This window comes from Helicoverpa armigera, chromosome 9 (genome assembly GCF_030705265.1).
Source record: "Helicoverpa armigera isolate CAAS_96S chromosome 9, ASM3070526v1, whole genome shotgun sequence".
NCBI lineage: Eukaryota > Metazoa > Arthropoda > Insecta > Lepidoptera > Noctuidae > Helicoverpa > Helicoverpa armigera.
The window spans coordinates 5,879-21,705 of record NC_087128.1 but is presented as its reverse complement, the minus strand read 5'-3'; the positions used below and the strand labels follow the sequence as shown (position 1 = coordinate 21,705).

Genomic DNA, 15,827 nt, shown 5'->3' with positions numbered 1-15,827 from the left:
AAATGCGCCTCATATAGACTAGATAAAGATACCAGAACGGATATATATAGTATACTGTAAAGAAAATGACAATATTCTTTGCGCACTTAAAGGCCCAGCACACACTGCTGGAAGCGCATCGGAGCGCATTTGAAGACAGCGATTTAATATAAACCTTAACTACTCGGACATACGGTTTACAAAATAATAAATTCTCATGAGCCGCTCGGGGGGGCGCTCTGCAATGCTGAGCGACGACTGTGGGCGTCTCTGTCTTTTACGTTCTATCCAAGACGTAATTTCTTAATGATATACGCGATAAAACGATATACTTAGTTCATTTTTATACGAAGAAGATAGCGGCCACAATTTATGAATGCTTCCAGGAACTCTATGTATCTACTAAATAACTTCTTTTTGACAATCCATAAAAGGTTTTATTGATTAAAATTACAATTAAAATCATAAACTATTTTAGTAAAAAACCTGAAAACTAAGTTCTGTTATTAAGACACCATCTTGAAAAAACACTACAGCCCGATTCTGCTAAGTTAATAATGTCAAAATTGAATAGAAATTGAATCGCATTAGCAGTTATAGCCTTACCGGGCATTATGCTACTAATTTAAGACCAATCGTATTCCAATGACATTCGATATTGGTCTGTCGTTTGGTCTATAGTCTATACGGTAGTTTGCTCAACAATCATATTGCAATAATTTGCAGACAATATGATTCATTATTGAATCACAAACGGATAAAAACGTTTATTTAAAAGAAAAAAAATAGCAAAATGCCACATACGCTTCAATCGTAATTGAGTCGTGATTGTATCTCAGTCGGATGTGAATCGTTTATGTCGCTTAAGTGAAATTAGTGGAACCGTGCCCCAGCTAAGAAGCACAGTAGAATACCAAACTGCAGGGCATTTTTATTTAGATAAAAACCAGCAATATTTCGGTGAATGTTATATTGGTGGCTAGACGGTATGGTGCGGGCAGGTAAGGCGCACATCCACAAGGCGCACGGCGGCCAGCAGCCGCGCCGGCTCCGCCACGTCGCCCAGCAGCGCCGCCAGCGGCTGCAGCGCCGCCCGCACGCCGCGCGACACGTTCTGCGCGAACACCAGCAGCGGCTGCAGCAGCGCGTTGAACGTCAGCGCCAGCGCCGGCTTGAGCGCCACGTCGGACGCCGTCTGCAGCAGCCCCGCCGCCGCGCCGCGCAGCGCCGCCAGCGCGCAGCGCGCCAGCTGCAGCAGCAGCGCCACGGGCAGCGGCCAGCAGGCGCGGCGCCGCCAGCAGCTCGGCCAGCGCGGCGCGCGCCAGGCGCTGCGCCGGCCGCGCCGCGCGCTCCAGCCGCGTCACGCGCTCGCCCGACCACGCGCTCAGGAACTCGCCCGCGCCGTGCTCGAAGTAGTACAGCTCCACGCGGTCAGGCTCTGTGCACACCGACTCACTACCCGTGTCTAATACGCAGACGGATATTAGACACAGACTACCTATATAGTATGGTCTGATTCTTTATTTTTAGAGTTCCGTACCCAAAGGGTAAAACGGGACCCTATTGTTTTCGCTCCTCTGTCCGTCCGTCCGTCCGTCTGTCACCAGGCTGTATCTCATGAACCGTGATAGTTAAAGAGTTGAAATTTTCACAGATGATGTATTTCTGTTGCCGCTATAACAACATATACTGAAAACTACAATAAAATAAATATTTGGGGGGCTCCTATTCAACAAACGTGTTTTATATAGAAAAAAATTTTAGGGTGATTTCAAACAAAAAAATAATTTCGGTTCACACAATCCAAAATTAGCACTGAATACCTACCAACATATTATTATAATCTTGTATATCTCTACCAGACCTCGGGACTATAGAGTCCCGGATTTTTGGGAGGCGAACGTGGGGCCGAAGCCAACACGCTGAAGCCCTTTTGAGACAACTTTAATGAAATGGTGACACAAAACCGACGATTATCCCTGTATACACTATAGAAATGCAGGTATCCAAGGACAATCCCCGGTTCTGTGCTAAACTATTGCTAACTATGGATGAAAACTACTTGGGCTATTGTGATGGGATGCTAATGGGCTAGGAATGGGGAAACTACGGGAACTATGGCACCTGCCGATGACAATGTAATTAATACATGTAAAAATGGCAGGTGGAGACTCGCCAGCTCACTTACTGGGCCCCCGGGAATCAGTCGCTAAATCGCAACAAGAGGGCAACAGGTACATGAGCGGCTGAAAGGTGAGGATACCTCGGCGGACTTTAAACGCAGATCACGCGCTCCCTGTGGGTCCAGCATCACCGGCCCACTCGCCACTTACCACGAGGCACTTATCCTCCGAGCAGGGCTGCTAACCCTGCTCTAGCGACTCCACTCTGACCGGCCGATAAAGGCAAGCCAAGAGGCGGGAGACCTATCCCCCGTCATGCTTCACTCCGGCAGACCGGAGATGGGGGACAGTATACTGTCCCTGGAGCACTCTGATATATAGCCCCGCGGGGTCGCTACTTCCCGTCATCCGCCTCAGATGCCCTGCGGGGCTTATTAACATTAAATACACAAGGAACACAGACAGATTATGTGACAAGTCGAAACTATAAGAGTTCCCATTTGTCTACGGAACACTAAAAAAGCGGCCAATTTCAGAAAATGTGTAGGTAACCAACCGTGGGGAATATTTTTAACCCCCGACGCAAAAACGACGGGGTGTTATAAGTTTGACGTGTCTGTGTGTATGTGTGTGTGTGTGTGTGTGTGTGTGTGTATGTGGCATCGTAGCTCCCAAACGGATGATCCGATTGTAATGCGGTTTTTTTTGTTTAAAAGGTATGTCAGTCGGGAGTGTTCTTAGCTATGTTTGGTGGAAATCGGTTCAGGTCTTCAAGGTCATCAGCTCGTTTGCTAGGTGTGATAGGAATGTTACACGCTCAGTTTACTTGCAAGTATATGTGGGATCTGAAATTTGAAACACTAATGTCTTTTGGAACCACTGAGCTGGTCTGCTGTTAGGGCACGAAGGTAGGAGACGTAACCCTGAACTGCCTTTTATTAAACCCATCGAGTTTGGGCTCGTTGAATTTGTCTTGACGAGTTCTCTTCATGTTTCTGATTGACGAGAACCTGATGCTGGAAATGGGATGTGGCGGATGAAACCCTGGAATACCGGAATGAAACGGCTAAACCGATTTATATTTTTGCTGAAAATCTAGAATGTCCAAAGGTCTTTATTGTTTCTCAATCTGTGCAATTCTCCCAGAGCCAGTTTGTCATGAGGATTATTAAACAGCTTCCTTTGGCCGAGATCGCATATATATAGCTACCCCATCTTAAGATAAAATAAATTAAATGAAAGAAGGAAAAGTTAAGGAGCTCCTTTAAAAAGCATGAAATAAAATTAAATTATAAATTTAAAAAAACCCCCGACCCAAAAAAAGTACGCAATAATTATGACAAAAGGTTAAAAACGCTAAACCCTATAAAAAGCAAAAAATAACTTTTAACACTACGTAAACTAAATTTTGGCGTGTCGGGGGACCGCTTTTTACCTTCATAAATACTTACATAAATCAAATGATACCTACCTAATTACAACATTCGTTTAAAAAAAAACACGTATCTAAAGTAATGAATTAGAGCGGTCCCCCGACACGACAAAATTTAGTTTACGTAGTGTTAAAAGTTATTTTTTGCTTTTTATAGGGTTTAGCGTTTTTAACCTTTTGTCATAATTATTGCGTACTTTTTTTGGGTCGGGGGTTTTTTTAAATTTATAATTTTAAGACGTACCGTTTTCGTACGATCTTTCCATACCGATGCCTCGAAGTAATTTCCAAGTATGATACTTTTTCTGAAAATGAAAGTTGTAGGTAAGTACACTATGTTGACGTCGATGCAGGGTTAGGAGTAGTTGTAACGCAGACCGGAGGATGCGGGGGCGCCGGCGGCGGCGAGGCGGCGCGCGCAGGGGGCGGCGCGGCGCGGCTCGGCGACGTGGCCGCGTCCGCCAGCGCGCGCCCGCTGCGTCTGCGGGCACCAATAACCTTCATTTAAATTTGTTCTTACTACAGAATAGAATTCTCTGACTGGAAGGCACGATAGAATCTCAAAGCAACCCATATACCTACTTGGACATTAATCTGAATTAAACATTATACTAAATCTCTGTGGAGCCGCACTTAGCCGTGTAGACCAGGGGCCCGATTCTCCTAATTTTACTTAAGCAACGTACGATTCACGTTCGACTGCGATCCAATCCCGACTCGATTACGATTGAAACGTATGTGGCATTCTGCTATTTTTTCTTTGAAATAAACGTTTTTATCCTTTTCTGTCATTCAATAATGAATCATTTTATCTGCAAATGATTAACTATTGCAATAATTGTAGAGCAAACTACCGTATAGACCAAAATCACCAAAATAGCAGACCAATCGCAAACCAATCGAATGTCGTTGGAATACGATTGGTCTTATATTAGTAGCAAATTCCCGATATGATATGGTTAAAACTGCTATTGCGATCATATTGCGATTAGAATTTCTATTCGATTTTGACATTATTCACTTAGGAGAAATGGGCCCCAGTAGACATACATTAGATACTTACCTAGTTGTTTTTAGTTCACATGTATTAAGTAGGTATTGTTAATTTGCACACAGAAGCTGTTGGTGTTCCCTTGTTATTAAATAAATAAAAACCAAAGAAATGTCATTGGAATACGATTGGTCTTATATTAGTAGCAGAATGCCCGTTCAAACTGCTAGGTATTCTGATTCAATTGTTACCCAATTACCTATCATATTAATTTAGCGGAAGCGAGCCCCAGTGCCACGGAAACCTTCCGAAGCATCCCGCAGCCGGCCCCAGTACTGTAACCTAAAAGCAACTTACGCAAAGTAGGGATGCGCCTGCAGTGCAGTGCACATGGGCGAGCCGGCCGGACACGCCAGCAGCAGCGGGTGCGGCAGCACGTACACGCCGCCGCCGTCGCCGCGCCCGCCCTGACCGATGTCTCCAACATATTATTCACCGGCTATTCCGTCCGCGGCCCCGTCCCCGGACAAAATATACCCTGTTAGGTACTCGGTGCTAGTCTAGTTAGGTAGTCTGGATGGTCGCAACAGTGAAAGGATTTTTCAAATCAATTCTATTGTTACCGACCACTGAATACCTATATATCCAGGAATGGACACGGAATGACACGGTACGGACAGACAGACAGAAAGAGTCCAGAACCCTACAAAAAATTAAACCCAAAAAAATCGTGTACCTACGTATTTTTCTGAAAATCGGTGGTTAGTGGATGCAGCTATGCTTTATTATTTTCCGTTTTTAAGTGATCATTCCTCAAGTTTGACGTCTCCATTATCGTTAGCTTGATGCCTTCACTGTTTTACCTAGGTAGGTAGGTACCTATCTTCTTATATATAAAAATGAATTGCTGACTAAAACTCGAGAATGGCTGAACCGATTTAGCTGAGTTCCAGGGAAGGTTTAAACGATACGAAGTTCGCGGGATTAGCTAGTTTAGTTGGTAATATTTTCAGATATATGTATGTACACCTAAGTGTTCAATTTTTACCTTATGAATGCCTCCAACTTTCGGAATTTCTCAGTTTCAATGACCAGATCTCGATCTGAATACTATTATGGAACCTGAATGTGTGAATGACCTGGTTGTACGCGAGCGGGCTGGAGGCGGCGGGCAGGCGCGGCGAGGCGGCGCGCGGGGGGGGCGAGCTGCGGGCGCGCCGGTGCTTCTCCACCACAACCTGCCGAATAAGGCACGTCAATGTCATTTCATACAACCCGTTTCTTACAACAAGTACAGGATATTATACTTACCTACATAATTATAATATATTTTGAGAGAAGTCATTTTTGTACGGTAGACTGCACATCAGTGGTAACTGTCATGCACCTTAACTCAATAGTAATAAGTACGATTTTCCTATAAAACTGTTACCACTGACCTGAAGTTGACTGTACATAAAGTATTTTGAAATAGTTACTGTTATACAAGAGTGCAAAGTTGCTTTTTAACCGCGGGCTCAATTTTGATGACCGAGCAAGCGAAGGATTCTAAAATTCAATAATTAGAACGCATGGCAAATTAAAAAGATGAACCTATTAAAGGACAATGCCGGATTTTGTATGGACCCTGTCCCCACCCACCAACAGACTTGAAACTAGTGTCATCGGAAGCGCATCCTTCGATAGATCATGATTATCAAAACGATTTATTCCAAATGTATGGGGTTTTGGAAATACACGACATTTTAGTATCCTTAATAATCAATTAACTTCAAGTTTGTTAACCAATTACTCGGAGTTGCGTCGACCGATTTTGATGACTTTTTTTTTAATGCAAAGATAATAGAATGACGGATATTTCCAAAATCCCATACATTTGGATTAAATTGCTATGATAATTATGATCTATCAAAGGGGGCGCTTCCGATGACACTAGTTTCAAGTCTGTTGGTGGTGGTGAAGGTGTCCTTAAGACATCCTACATTGCCTCTTCATACCGATTATTTTAACCGATGATAACTCAAAAACTGCTTAAAAGATCTTAATGAAAATTAAATTAGACTAACTTTGAGATAGATTCTGTAAAATAAAAATAAAAACATCAAAATCGGTCCACCCAACTCCGAGTAATTGGTTAACAAACTTGAAGTTAATTGATTATTAAGGATACTAAATTGTCTTATAGTTCCTAAACCCCATACTTAATAAGAAAATACATAATAAGAAATGATCTATTAAATGAGGCGCATCCAATGACACTACTTTCAAGTCTGTTGGTGGGTGGGGACGTTTTTAGGCATTGTCCTTTATTGACTATTTATTTTATCTATACATATAATAAATCTGTAGAAAAGTAATTTTTGTACATTGAAGAAATTGACAAAAAAAATAGCCAGCATGTTAAAGGATAACTAACAGAACCCATTTCCATAATTTTTGTAATTTTTGTCTGTTTGTCTGTTTGTTTGTTCGGGATTCACGTAAAATCTACGAATTAAATGCAGACAATGCTTATATACAAAAATTCTACGTAACTTGGGGTATTATTTAGTTTTTGTTTCATCGAAATCGATTCATTCTATCAAAAGATATGATTAATTTTGTGAATTCAAGATGTAAAATATTACGACACGCAATCTATTTGTCAAAACTGTACATTTGAATGTTGTACTTATATTAGTTGATCGGCCTATTATTAATCTTTACACAGAAAATCACACCTTTATAAGTCTATACATATAATAAATCTGTAGAAAAGTAATTTTTGTACATTGAAGAAATTGACAAAAAAAATAGCCAGCATGTTAAAGGATAACTAACAGAACCCATTTCCATCATTTTTGTAATTTTTGTCTGTTTGTCTGTTTGTTTGTTCGGGATTCACGTAAAATCTACGAATTAAATGCAGACAATGCTTATATACAAAAATTCTACGTAACTTGGGGTATTATTTAGTTTTTGTTTCATCGAAATCGATTCATTCTATCAAAAGATATGATTAATTTTGTGAATTCAAGATGTAAAATATTACGACACGCAATCTATTTGTCAAAACTGTACATTTGAATGTTGTACTTATATTAGTTGATCGGCCTATTATTAATCTTTACACAGAAAATCACACCTTTATAAGTAACTTCGGAAGAAAAAAAAATATGAAAATTTTGTTTAGCCAAGGTTAAAGTAGCTCCATCTGTGGTATCTGTGGTAGATAAAATACATCAAATTAGTCAAAGGAGCGAGGTGGTAAATGACAATATTACCATACATTCTTTATAGAGGATTATTATTTCAACAGATGGAGTTGTGTATTTTCCGTAATTCACCATATTTTAACACGTAGTGTAATTTTTCGATAGACATTTCAATAGTGTTTGTCAGTTTGCCGTGCCACATCAAAATCCAACTATAATTATTACCTTGATGAAAAGAAAATTAATAGTTCTCAGCCAAATTTAAAACGGTGCCATCTAAATTATTTTTTGAACATTATGTCAAAATGATGACTTTAGTGGAACAATTAATTATCATTTAAAGTTACAGATGGAGTTCATATCAGAATTTTTCATAAACATAGTTTAGCTTATCTTCCACTAATGTGGTGGCCTTAAAACAAATTACTTTGAGTGAGTAGTATTAAGTAGACCTTAATTATTTTTCTGATGCAAAATATGTAAACTTAATCCTAGAAGAAATGAGGATCTATCTCGCAAGCGCTGCTAAGCGTGAGGTAGGTAATGTAGGATTCTGTAGCTTTAAAAACAAGAACAGATACAAATGCAGATAAGGAATGGGAGCTTTCTCTATTTAATACCATACACACGTACAATGCTTTATGCGTCTGAAAACGTACAAATTGCGCGCCGCATACCAGAGACATGCTTACTTTCAACTTCTGATCGCAAATACACTGTTCACGATTACGAACAGTCTCAGTACGACCCGAGCCAAGTCTAAAAAAATACCTTTTATATAAAACTACGTTTGATGTCATTTAATCACAAAGACAGAATTGTTCTCTGTTGCAAATCCTATCCACCTATATCCTATCCTAATCCAGAATGCATTGCAGGTGTGCATAGCACAAAAACCAATGGTATCCTATTCGAGAAGTCAAAAGAGTTGATCTGCCAACGTCGCCATCAGAATTACATTCATCGTTGAATGAGGTGAATAAATCTTCAGAAACCACAATAACAGTAGGAGCCAAAGCGTATTATCGCTTCATAGAGCTCTGATTGGCCCCAGGTGACCAAGTCAGGTCTGATTTGTTCGTTCATCAGATCTTTGAAAGTGTTTCGGTGGATACTTACTGTCGCTCTGTTTACGTGTGGCACAAAATATACGTCCTCCGCAAGAGCGAAATTTTCCCGGTGTGCGGTAGTGACGCACAGTATACAACACTTATGTTTCTTTTGATTTGCTGGCTCCACCAAGAAATGACAAATTGCGAGCGTACATTTTGAAAATCTTGGCAAAACTGCAGGTTTCAAGTACGAACACATGAAGTGGACTCTCACAGATACGTACATTTTGCCTATTCGTGAACTAATGCAAACATTTCGGTGGAGTCCCGGCTTAGGCCACCATATTAGGCGTGCGCGATCCTCGGGCGTGTGAGAAGCGCGGGGGCCGCGTGTGCGTCGCGAGCGCGTTGCGTGAGCGTCGCGTTTTGCTGCCCTGCGGCATTTGCAGCGCGCTCGCGGCACGCACGCGCCGCTCTCCTGACGTTTAACTGCTAAGGCGTTTAGCGGGCGGCGGGGATAGCGGGCGAAGGGTAAATACGCAACTCGAGCGCCGCGTGCTCGCCGCCAGCGCGTCGCTTGCACTCTTCACACATGCCGCAGGGCAGCAAAACGCGACGTTCACGCAGCGCGCTCGCGACGCCCGCGCTACTCACACGCCCGATGATCGCGCACGCCTAATGTGGGGTCAGCCTTACCATACTGAGTAAGTGAAACTATCCTACCCTATGCGCCTGCTGATGATGATGACTCATTTTATCATCCATCCAGCTATTCCCCAACTATGTTGGTGTTGGCTTCCAGTCACCGAATCTGTTTGAGTACCAATATTTTGCTTGGAGCGACTACCTATCTACCTATTTTCAATCCAGTCAACTACACAAGACGATATCCATGGTAAGACTGACAGACTTTCTGGCTTCTGATTAGTCGCAGCAGCTGCAGAAAATTTACAAATGACAGCTTTGTCAGACTCAAAGCATAAGTATAAACATAGATTATAGCTGTTTCCTGTGAAAATAACTTACGCACAATACGTAATAATTTTCCAAATTGGCTGACTAGATCCAGAGATATTCACAACGTCACAAACTTTGTTTAGATAAATGGTCACATCCACAACACAACCTTGATCAATGAATCTATGCTACTGCTAAGTGCTAATCCTAATTATACTGTCACGTGAAAGAATGCACCTACGGGATAAGTAGTATTTTGACTATTCTATATTGCCCACGCAGACGAAGTTGCGGGCAACAGCTAGTTACTATATAAGACGAGTAAGACAATTTTTTTTATTTTTTGACGCTTAATAAGTGCCTGTGAATAAAATGAAATAAATGATTTGACTCTGCACCATATAAAAAAAAAACTCTGAGACCAATTTTTAATAACAGGTATTTCACATCTCGTATAATACTTACACATAACAATAATCAGTGTTTAATTAGAAACCACGAGTAGGTATAGGAAAGTACGGATGTGCATACCCTCTATTAACAGTAAGAAGGCATGGCTATTATTCAAAAAATGTAAATAATATAACTAAACTTAAACATTGTTAGGTACTTGCCTGGATTCGAATCTGTAGATTCGAACAAGACATGCAGGTGCATTATAACAACTGGACACCATGAAAAGCTAAAGATATATATACAGCAGTATAAAACTATTTTTACAAATATATGCTGTACCTACCTACACATATCGATAGGGTTATAAAATCTTCTACCTATAATATAAAAATGAATCGCAAAATGTGTTGGTAAGCGCATAACTCAACAACGCCTGGACCAATTTGGCTAATTCTTTTTTGTTGTGTTTGTTATTGTCAGGATGTTACGGCGCCTACGACTTTATAACTAGCAAACCGCAAATACGTGTACAATTGCCATTCCAATAATCAGCGCAAGTTAACGGTGCTAGAAAGTAGCAATTATTTTCAGCGTCCGCTCCACTGTTCCATATTTTTGATATAGTTTTAATTGCTAAAAAAGGGCTTTCATTTGCTCCATTGTGTACCTAAATATACATAATGGAGCAAATTAGTATAGTGGTCAGTATCCCCGCCTGTCACACGGGAGACCGGGTCGATTCCCGATCGATTCCCCGCCGGAGAGCCACATTATGTATATTTAGGTACACAATGGAGCAAATGAAAGCCCTTTTAGCAATTAAAACTTATAATCAAAAAATATGTGAACAGTGGAGCGACGCTGACAGAATGAATTGCTACTTCTAGCACCGTTAACTCTGCTGCGCGGCGCCTGATTATTGGAATGGCAATTGTACACGTATTTGTGGTTTGCTAGTTATAAAGTCGTAGGCGCCGTAACACAGGAGGTTCTTATGAAAAAAAAATAGGTAAAAGTAGAGAAGTCAGTTGACGGGAGCGAAGCCGCGGGCAAAAGCTAGTATAATATAAAATTGATTGAACGAGTAGGTACCTATGTAAAACAAGGGTTGTTATGCACCTGGAGGTAGGAACCTGTCTCGTCATTGGAGGCGACGGGCGGCTGGCCCGCGTCCGCGCGCGCCCGGCCGAGCCCGCGCTGCTCTCGGCCGCGCAGGGCGTCGACGCCGACATGTCCAGTTCTGCCCGCGACATGCAACCATACAAACACACACCATTCCGTGCGATATACATACCTACCCCGTACCTACGCTGAGACACGAACCGCTTACGTTTTTTACTCGCGGTTCTACACTTTTTTTGCATTTAGAACCTACCTAATTTCCCCGATGAGGTGGGATGAAAAGTTCTGTGTTGCACTCGAGTGCTAAGATTTTTCACCTTGTGCTCTTTTGATTCCCTCGCTATCGCTCAGGATTCTCATCCTCCGAGCCTTTCCCAACTATGTTGGGGTCGGCTTCCAGTCTAACCGGATTCAGCTAAGTACTAGTGCTTTACAAGGAGCGAATGCCTATCTGACCTCCTCAACCCAGTTACCCAGGCAACCCAATACCCCTTGGTTAGACTGGAGTCAGACTTACTAGCTTCTGTCGGACTGACAAGGATGTTCAATGACAGCCGGGACCCACAGTTTAACGTGCCTTCCGAAACATAGTCATTGGTGTCTAACAGCCAGTTTCTTCATCAAAAGTTAAAGCCAAAGTAAAAGTTCAAATTCAATTTTTCTATTAGTTTTGCTGTCACTTTAGCCTTGAAAAAACGTATTCCACCGTTACTTTTACTTTAGACATTACTTTAACTTTAACTTTTGATGAAGAAACTGGCCGTAAGATATACTTAGAAAGTACATACCAACTTAGAAAGGTTGCATTGGTACTTGCCTGACCTGGAACCGAACCCGCGCCCTCATACTTGCTCAGGATTCTAATATTTGAAATAGGTACTCGCTACACACTTGTTTCAATTTTAGAATCCTTCTTGCTCAATAATATAGCCCGCGGTTATAAAGCAACTTTGCACTCTTGCGTACAATAGTTATTTGTATATACAAGAGTGCAAAGTTTTTAACCGCGTGCTCAATTTTGATGACCGAGCAAGCGAAGGATTCTAAAATTGAAACACGAGCGTAGCGAGTGTTTCAATAATTAGAATCCTGAGCGATAGCGAGGGAATCAAAAGAGCACAAGGTGAAAAATCTTTGCACTCGAGTGCAACACGTAACTTTTCATCCCACCTCATCGAGGAAATTACTAAATGCAAAAAACAAAATGGCGCGCACATATGAGTATCAAAAATTAAAATGAAGTACCTATTAAAGTTCATTTATTTAAAAACTCATTTTAAAAATGAAACGAGGTTAAAAATCTATGTAAAAACAATAATAAAAATTACTTAATTAATTGAATAATTATTTTAAGCAGTATTTTATTTGTTTGATATGCATTTCTTTGAAAAGTTTTATCAAGATTGTCACAAATGGAGTATTATCACACGATGTTCTAAATTCAAATCAGTTTGCCGCTCTAGAGGATAAAAACGGGTTTTGCGCTCAGATATCAAAGGGTAAAACTACTCTATCCGAGATGGTGGGATGAAAATAACTATTAATACCTATGTACCTGAAAGTATACTATCTAAGTATACTAATATTATAAAGCTGAAGAGTTTGTTTGTTTGAACGCGCTAATCTCAGGAACTACTGGTCCGAATTGAAAATTTCTTTCAGTGTTAGATAGAGCATTTATCGAGGAAGGCTATAGGCTACTTTTTATCCCGGTACGGGAAGTAGTTCAAACGGGATGCGGGTGTCAAGATATAAACTAATACTAGCTTCTCTTCACCCGCATCCCGTGGGAACCTCTGCACGAACCCGGATAAAAAGTAGCCTTCCTCGATAAATGGGCTATCTAACACCGAAAGAATTGTTCAAATCGGAAAAGTAGTTCCTGAGATTAGCGCGTTCAAACAAACAAACGAACAAACTCTTCAGCTTTATAATATTAGTATAGATAAGACATAACAATCAAATTAATCGGGGCAAAACTGCTAGTTAGGTACATATTATTTTAAAATGTTGCCCCACCCTGAACGTTGATAGTTTCCCCGGGAAGCGGGTAGACCCGCAGCCTATATTAGGAATGAAGCTCCTGAATAGTCCAATATGTCCTCAACCATGATAGCGTGGTACAAATAGACAAGACCGAAATAGCAGCACTTATATAACGCAGGAATTTCACACAGCAGAAAACTATAAAAAGTGTGTATAAGGAGTTACCCAAATTCGTATTCCCCAATTCGACTTCTTTAGCATGTACTCCTCTCTGAGCTGTACTAGTAGTATAATTAGAAACATACTTTTTAGGTGAGAGAGTCATTTTATAATTCTTGAAAAGTTTGATTTGACCGTCTCAACTCTCCACTAATAAACATTTCTACATAACCCCAAAACCGTGACAAGCGTCAGAATATTGTCAAAAGTCATACAGTAAAAAGGTTGCGGTGCCACAAAATTTGTGCCTGATGGGTCTATTTGTCTATTTACTCTTACCTTATAATAAAGACAGCCCCCAAAACGCCCACCCTTCGCCACTTCCTATGTGTTTTGGCTGGGGAGAAGAAGTGGCGGAACAAACTCCCCAGCAACACTTGTCTGTCTGTTAGGTTAGAAGAACCATTACATTACAATACAAAAATAACAAGACACTTTACAATAAGTTTAGGTACTCCAACGCTATGTAATAACACTAGGTACACTACCTACATGTGACGTTAGGCAGTAACGCGACGACTCCACGAAGACTCGACGAAGACTCGACGAAGACTCGACCAAGACGCGGACGCCACGAAGACCACCACGACTCTGCCAAGCGCGCCAAAATGTTGTTTCACCGGAAACGCCACCAGAGGGCGCGCTTGCGTGACGTTTAGTGTCCGTACTAATGACAGTCTCCGACATGTATATGTACCTCTAATATATCAGGACCAATAATATCTACGTCATTTTAATGGGAGAGGATGACATATTGCGCCGACCCCAAATAAAGTTGGGTACAGGGCAGGAGAAGAAGAAAAAGAGATATTTTTAAATGGTTTCCTCCGGACTCGGGTAAATAAACTCGCAGGAAGACAGGAGCAAAAAAAAATACCTAACAATTGTTCGTTTCCAAACACCAGGTGAGTCTCAGGTGTATATAGAAGGTCTTTTATAGTACAAAACAAGATTTACTGTCGACTACAAGCTATTCCCAACAAACTTTCACGAAAATCGCGATTTAAAGAATATGACCTTGAGGCAAAGTTTACCTGCCTTGTACACACCGGGTGGGTGGGCGGGGCATTTTTGACGTTTTGTAAAAGATATAGGAACGCGAGTGGTGTCAAAAGAAGCGTCTCGGCGAGAGCTATCCAATGGTATGTGTTTGAGAGTAAGTATAAAACAAATTTTCAAAATTTGGTCGAAAAACTGATTTTACCTAAATAATAATTACCTAAATAGAGATTGGTAGGCAAAAGTCCCACCCCATAAGTCCGATAAGACAAAACATGTTTTGTCACATATATCTATCACAAAATTAACTATCAGAGTGAAAATAACTCAATTTTATGACACATAAGCTTTCAAAAGAAAGATACCGAAACCTAACTTTGAGTAACCCAACGAAGCGAAACCTAACATTGAGCAACACAACGTAGCGAAACCTGACTTTACGTAACCCAACGTCGCGAAACCTAACTTTACGTAACCCAACAAAGCGAAACCTAACTTAAAGTAACCCAACGTAGCGAAAATAACTTTGAGAAACCCAACATAGCGAAACCTAACTTTGAGAAACCCGTCGCGAAACCTAACTTTACGTAACTAACAAAGGGAAACCTAACTTTACTTAACCAACAAAGCGAAACCTAACATTGAGCAACCCAACGTAGCGAAACCTGACTTTACGTAACCCAACGTCGCGAAACCTAACTTTACGTACCCCAACATAGCGAAACCTAACTTTGAGAAACCCAACATAGCGAAACCTAACTTTGAGAAACCTCGTCGCGAAACCTAACTTTACGTAACCTAACAAAGGGAAACCTAACTTTGGTAACCTAACGTAGCGAAACCTAACTTTGAGAAACCAACGTCGCGAAACCTAACTTTAAGTAACCCGACGTAGCGAAACCTTACTTTGAGCAACCTAACATAGCGAAACCTAACTTTGAGAAACCTAACGCCGTGAAACCTAACTTTGCGTAACCCAATAAAGCGAAACCTAACTTTACGTAACCCAACGTGGCGAAAATAACTTTGAGAAACCCAACATAGCGAAACTAACTTTGAGAAACCCAACGTCGCGAAACCCAACTTACGTAACCTCAAACCTAACTTAAAGTAACCCAACGTAGCGAAAATAACTTTGAGAAACCCAACATAGCGAAACCTAACTTTGAGAAACATGATAAAGCGAAACCTTAACTTTACGTAACCAACAAAGCGAAACCTAACTTTGTAACCCAACGTAGCGAAACCTTACTTTGAGCAACCCAACGTCGCGAAACTTATTTTTGAGCAACCTTAGCGAAACCTAACTTTACGTAAAACAAAGCGAAAACCATTTACGTAACCAAAAAAAACTAACTTTGTAACCAACGTAACGCC

The 15,827-nt window shown here is 41.0% G+C and overlaps 1 protein-coding gene across 2 annotated transcripts; it reads right to left on the bottom strand.

The window, feature by feature from the left end:
• Nucleotides 1–263: 263 nt before the first annotated feature.
• On the bottom strand, nucleotides 264–13,617 carry LOC110379491 (uncharacterized). Of its 2 annotated transcripts, XM_049839276.2 has the most exons (7): nucleotides 13,458–13,617; nucleotides 11,244–11,364; nucleotides 5,665–5,763; nucleotides 4,883–4,992; nucleotides 3,913–4,015; nucleotides 3,779–3,839; nucleotides 264–1,417 (listed from the first exon to the last, which is right to left on the bottom strand). In XM_049839276.2, the coding sequence occupies exons 4-7, from the start codon at nucleotides 4,915–4,917 to the stop codon at nucleotides 915–917; spliced, it is 702 nt and encodes a 233-aa protein (XP_049695233.2). In that variant the 5' UTR covers nucleotides 4,918–4,992; nucleotides 5,665–5,763; nucleotides 11,244–11,364; nucleotides 13,458–13,617; the 3' UTR covers nucleotides 264–914. The 2 variants fall into 2 exon arrangements, with proteins under 2 accessions (XP_049695233.2, XP_063892398.1); XM_064036328.1 differs by having other exon boundaries at nucleotides 3,779–4,015.
• Nucleotides 13,618–15,827: the final 2,210 nt, after the last annotated feature.

Coding starts and splice junctions, on each gene's coding strand:
- LOC110379491 (XM_064036328.1), bottom strand. CDS start 13,557: ATGACTCTCTCACCTAAAAAGTATGTTTCTAATTATACTACTAGTACA. Junction 11,365..13,457: donor ATTGGGGAATACGAATTTGG/GTAACTCCTTAT, acceptor TGTCGCGGGCAG/AACTGGACATGTCGGCGTCG. Junction 4,993..5,664: donor GCCCGCTCGCGTACAACCAG/GTCATTCACACA, acceptor GACATCGGTCAG/GGCGGGCGCGGCGACGGCGG.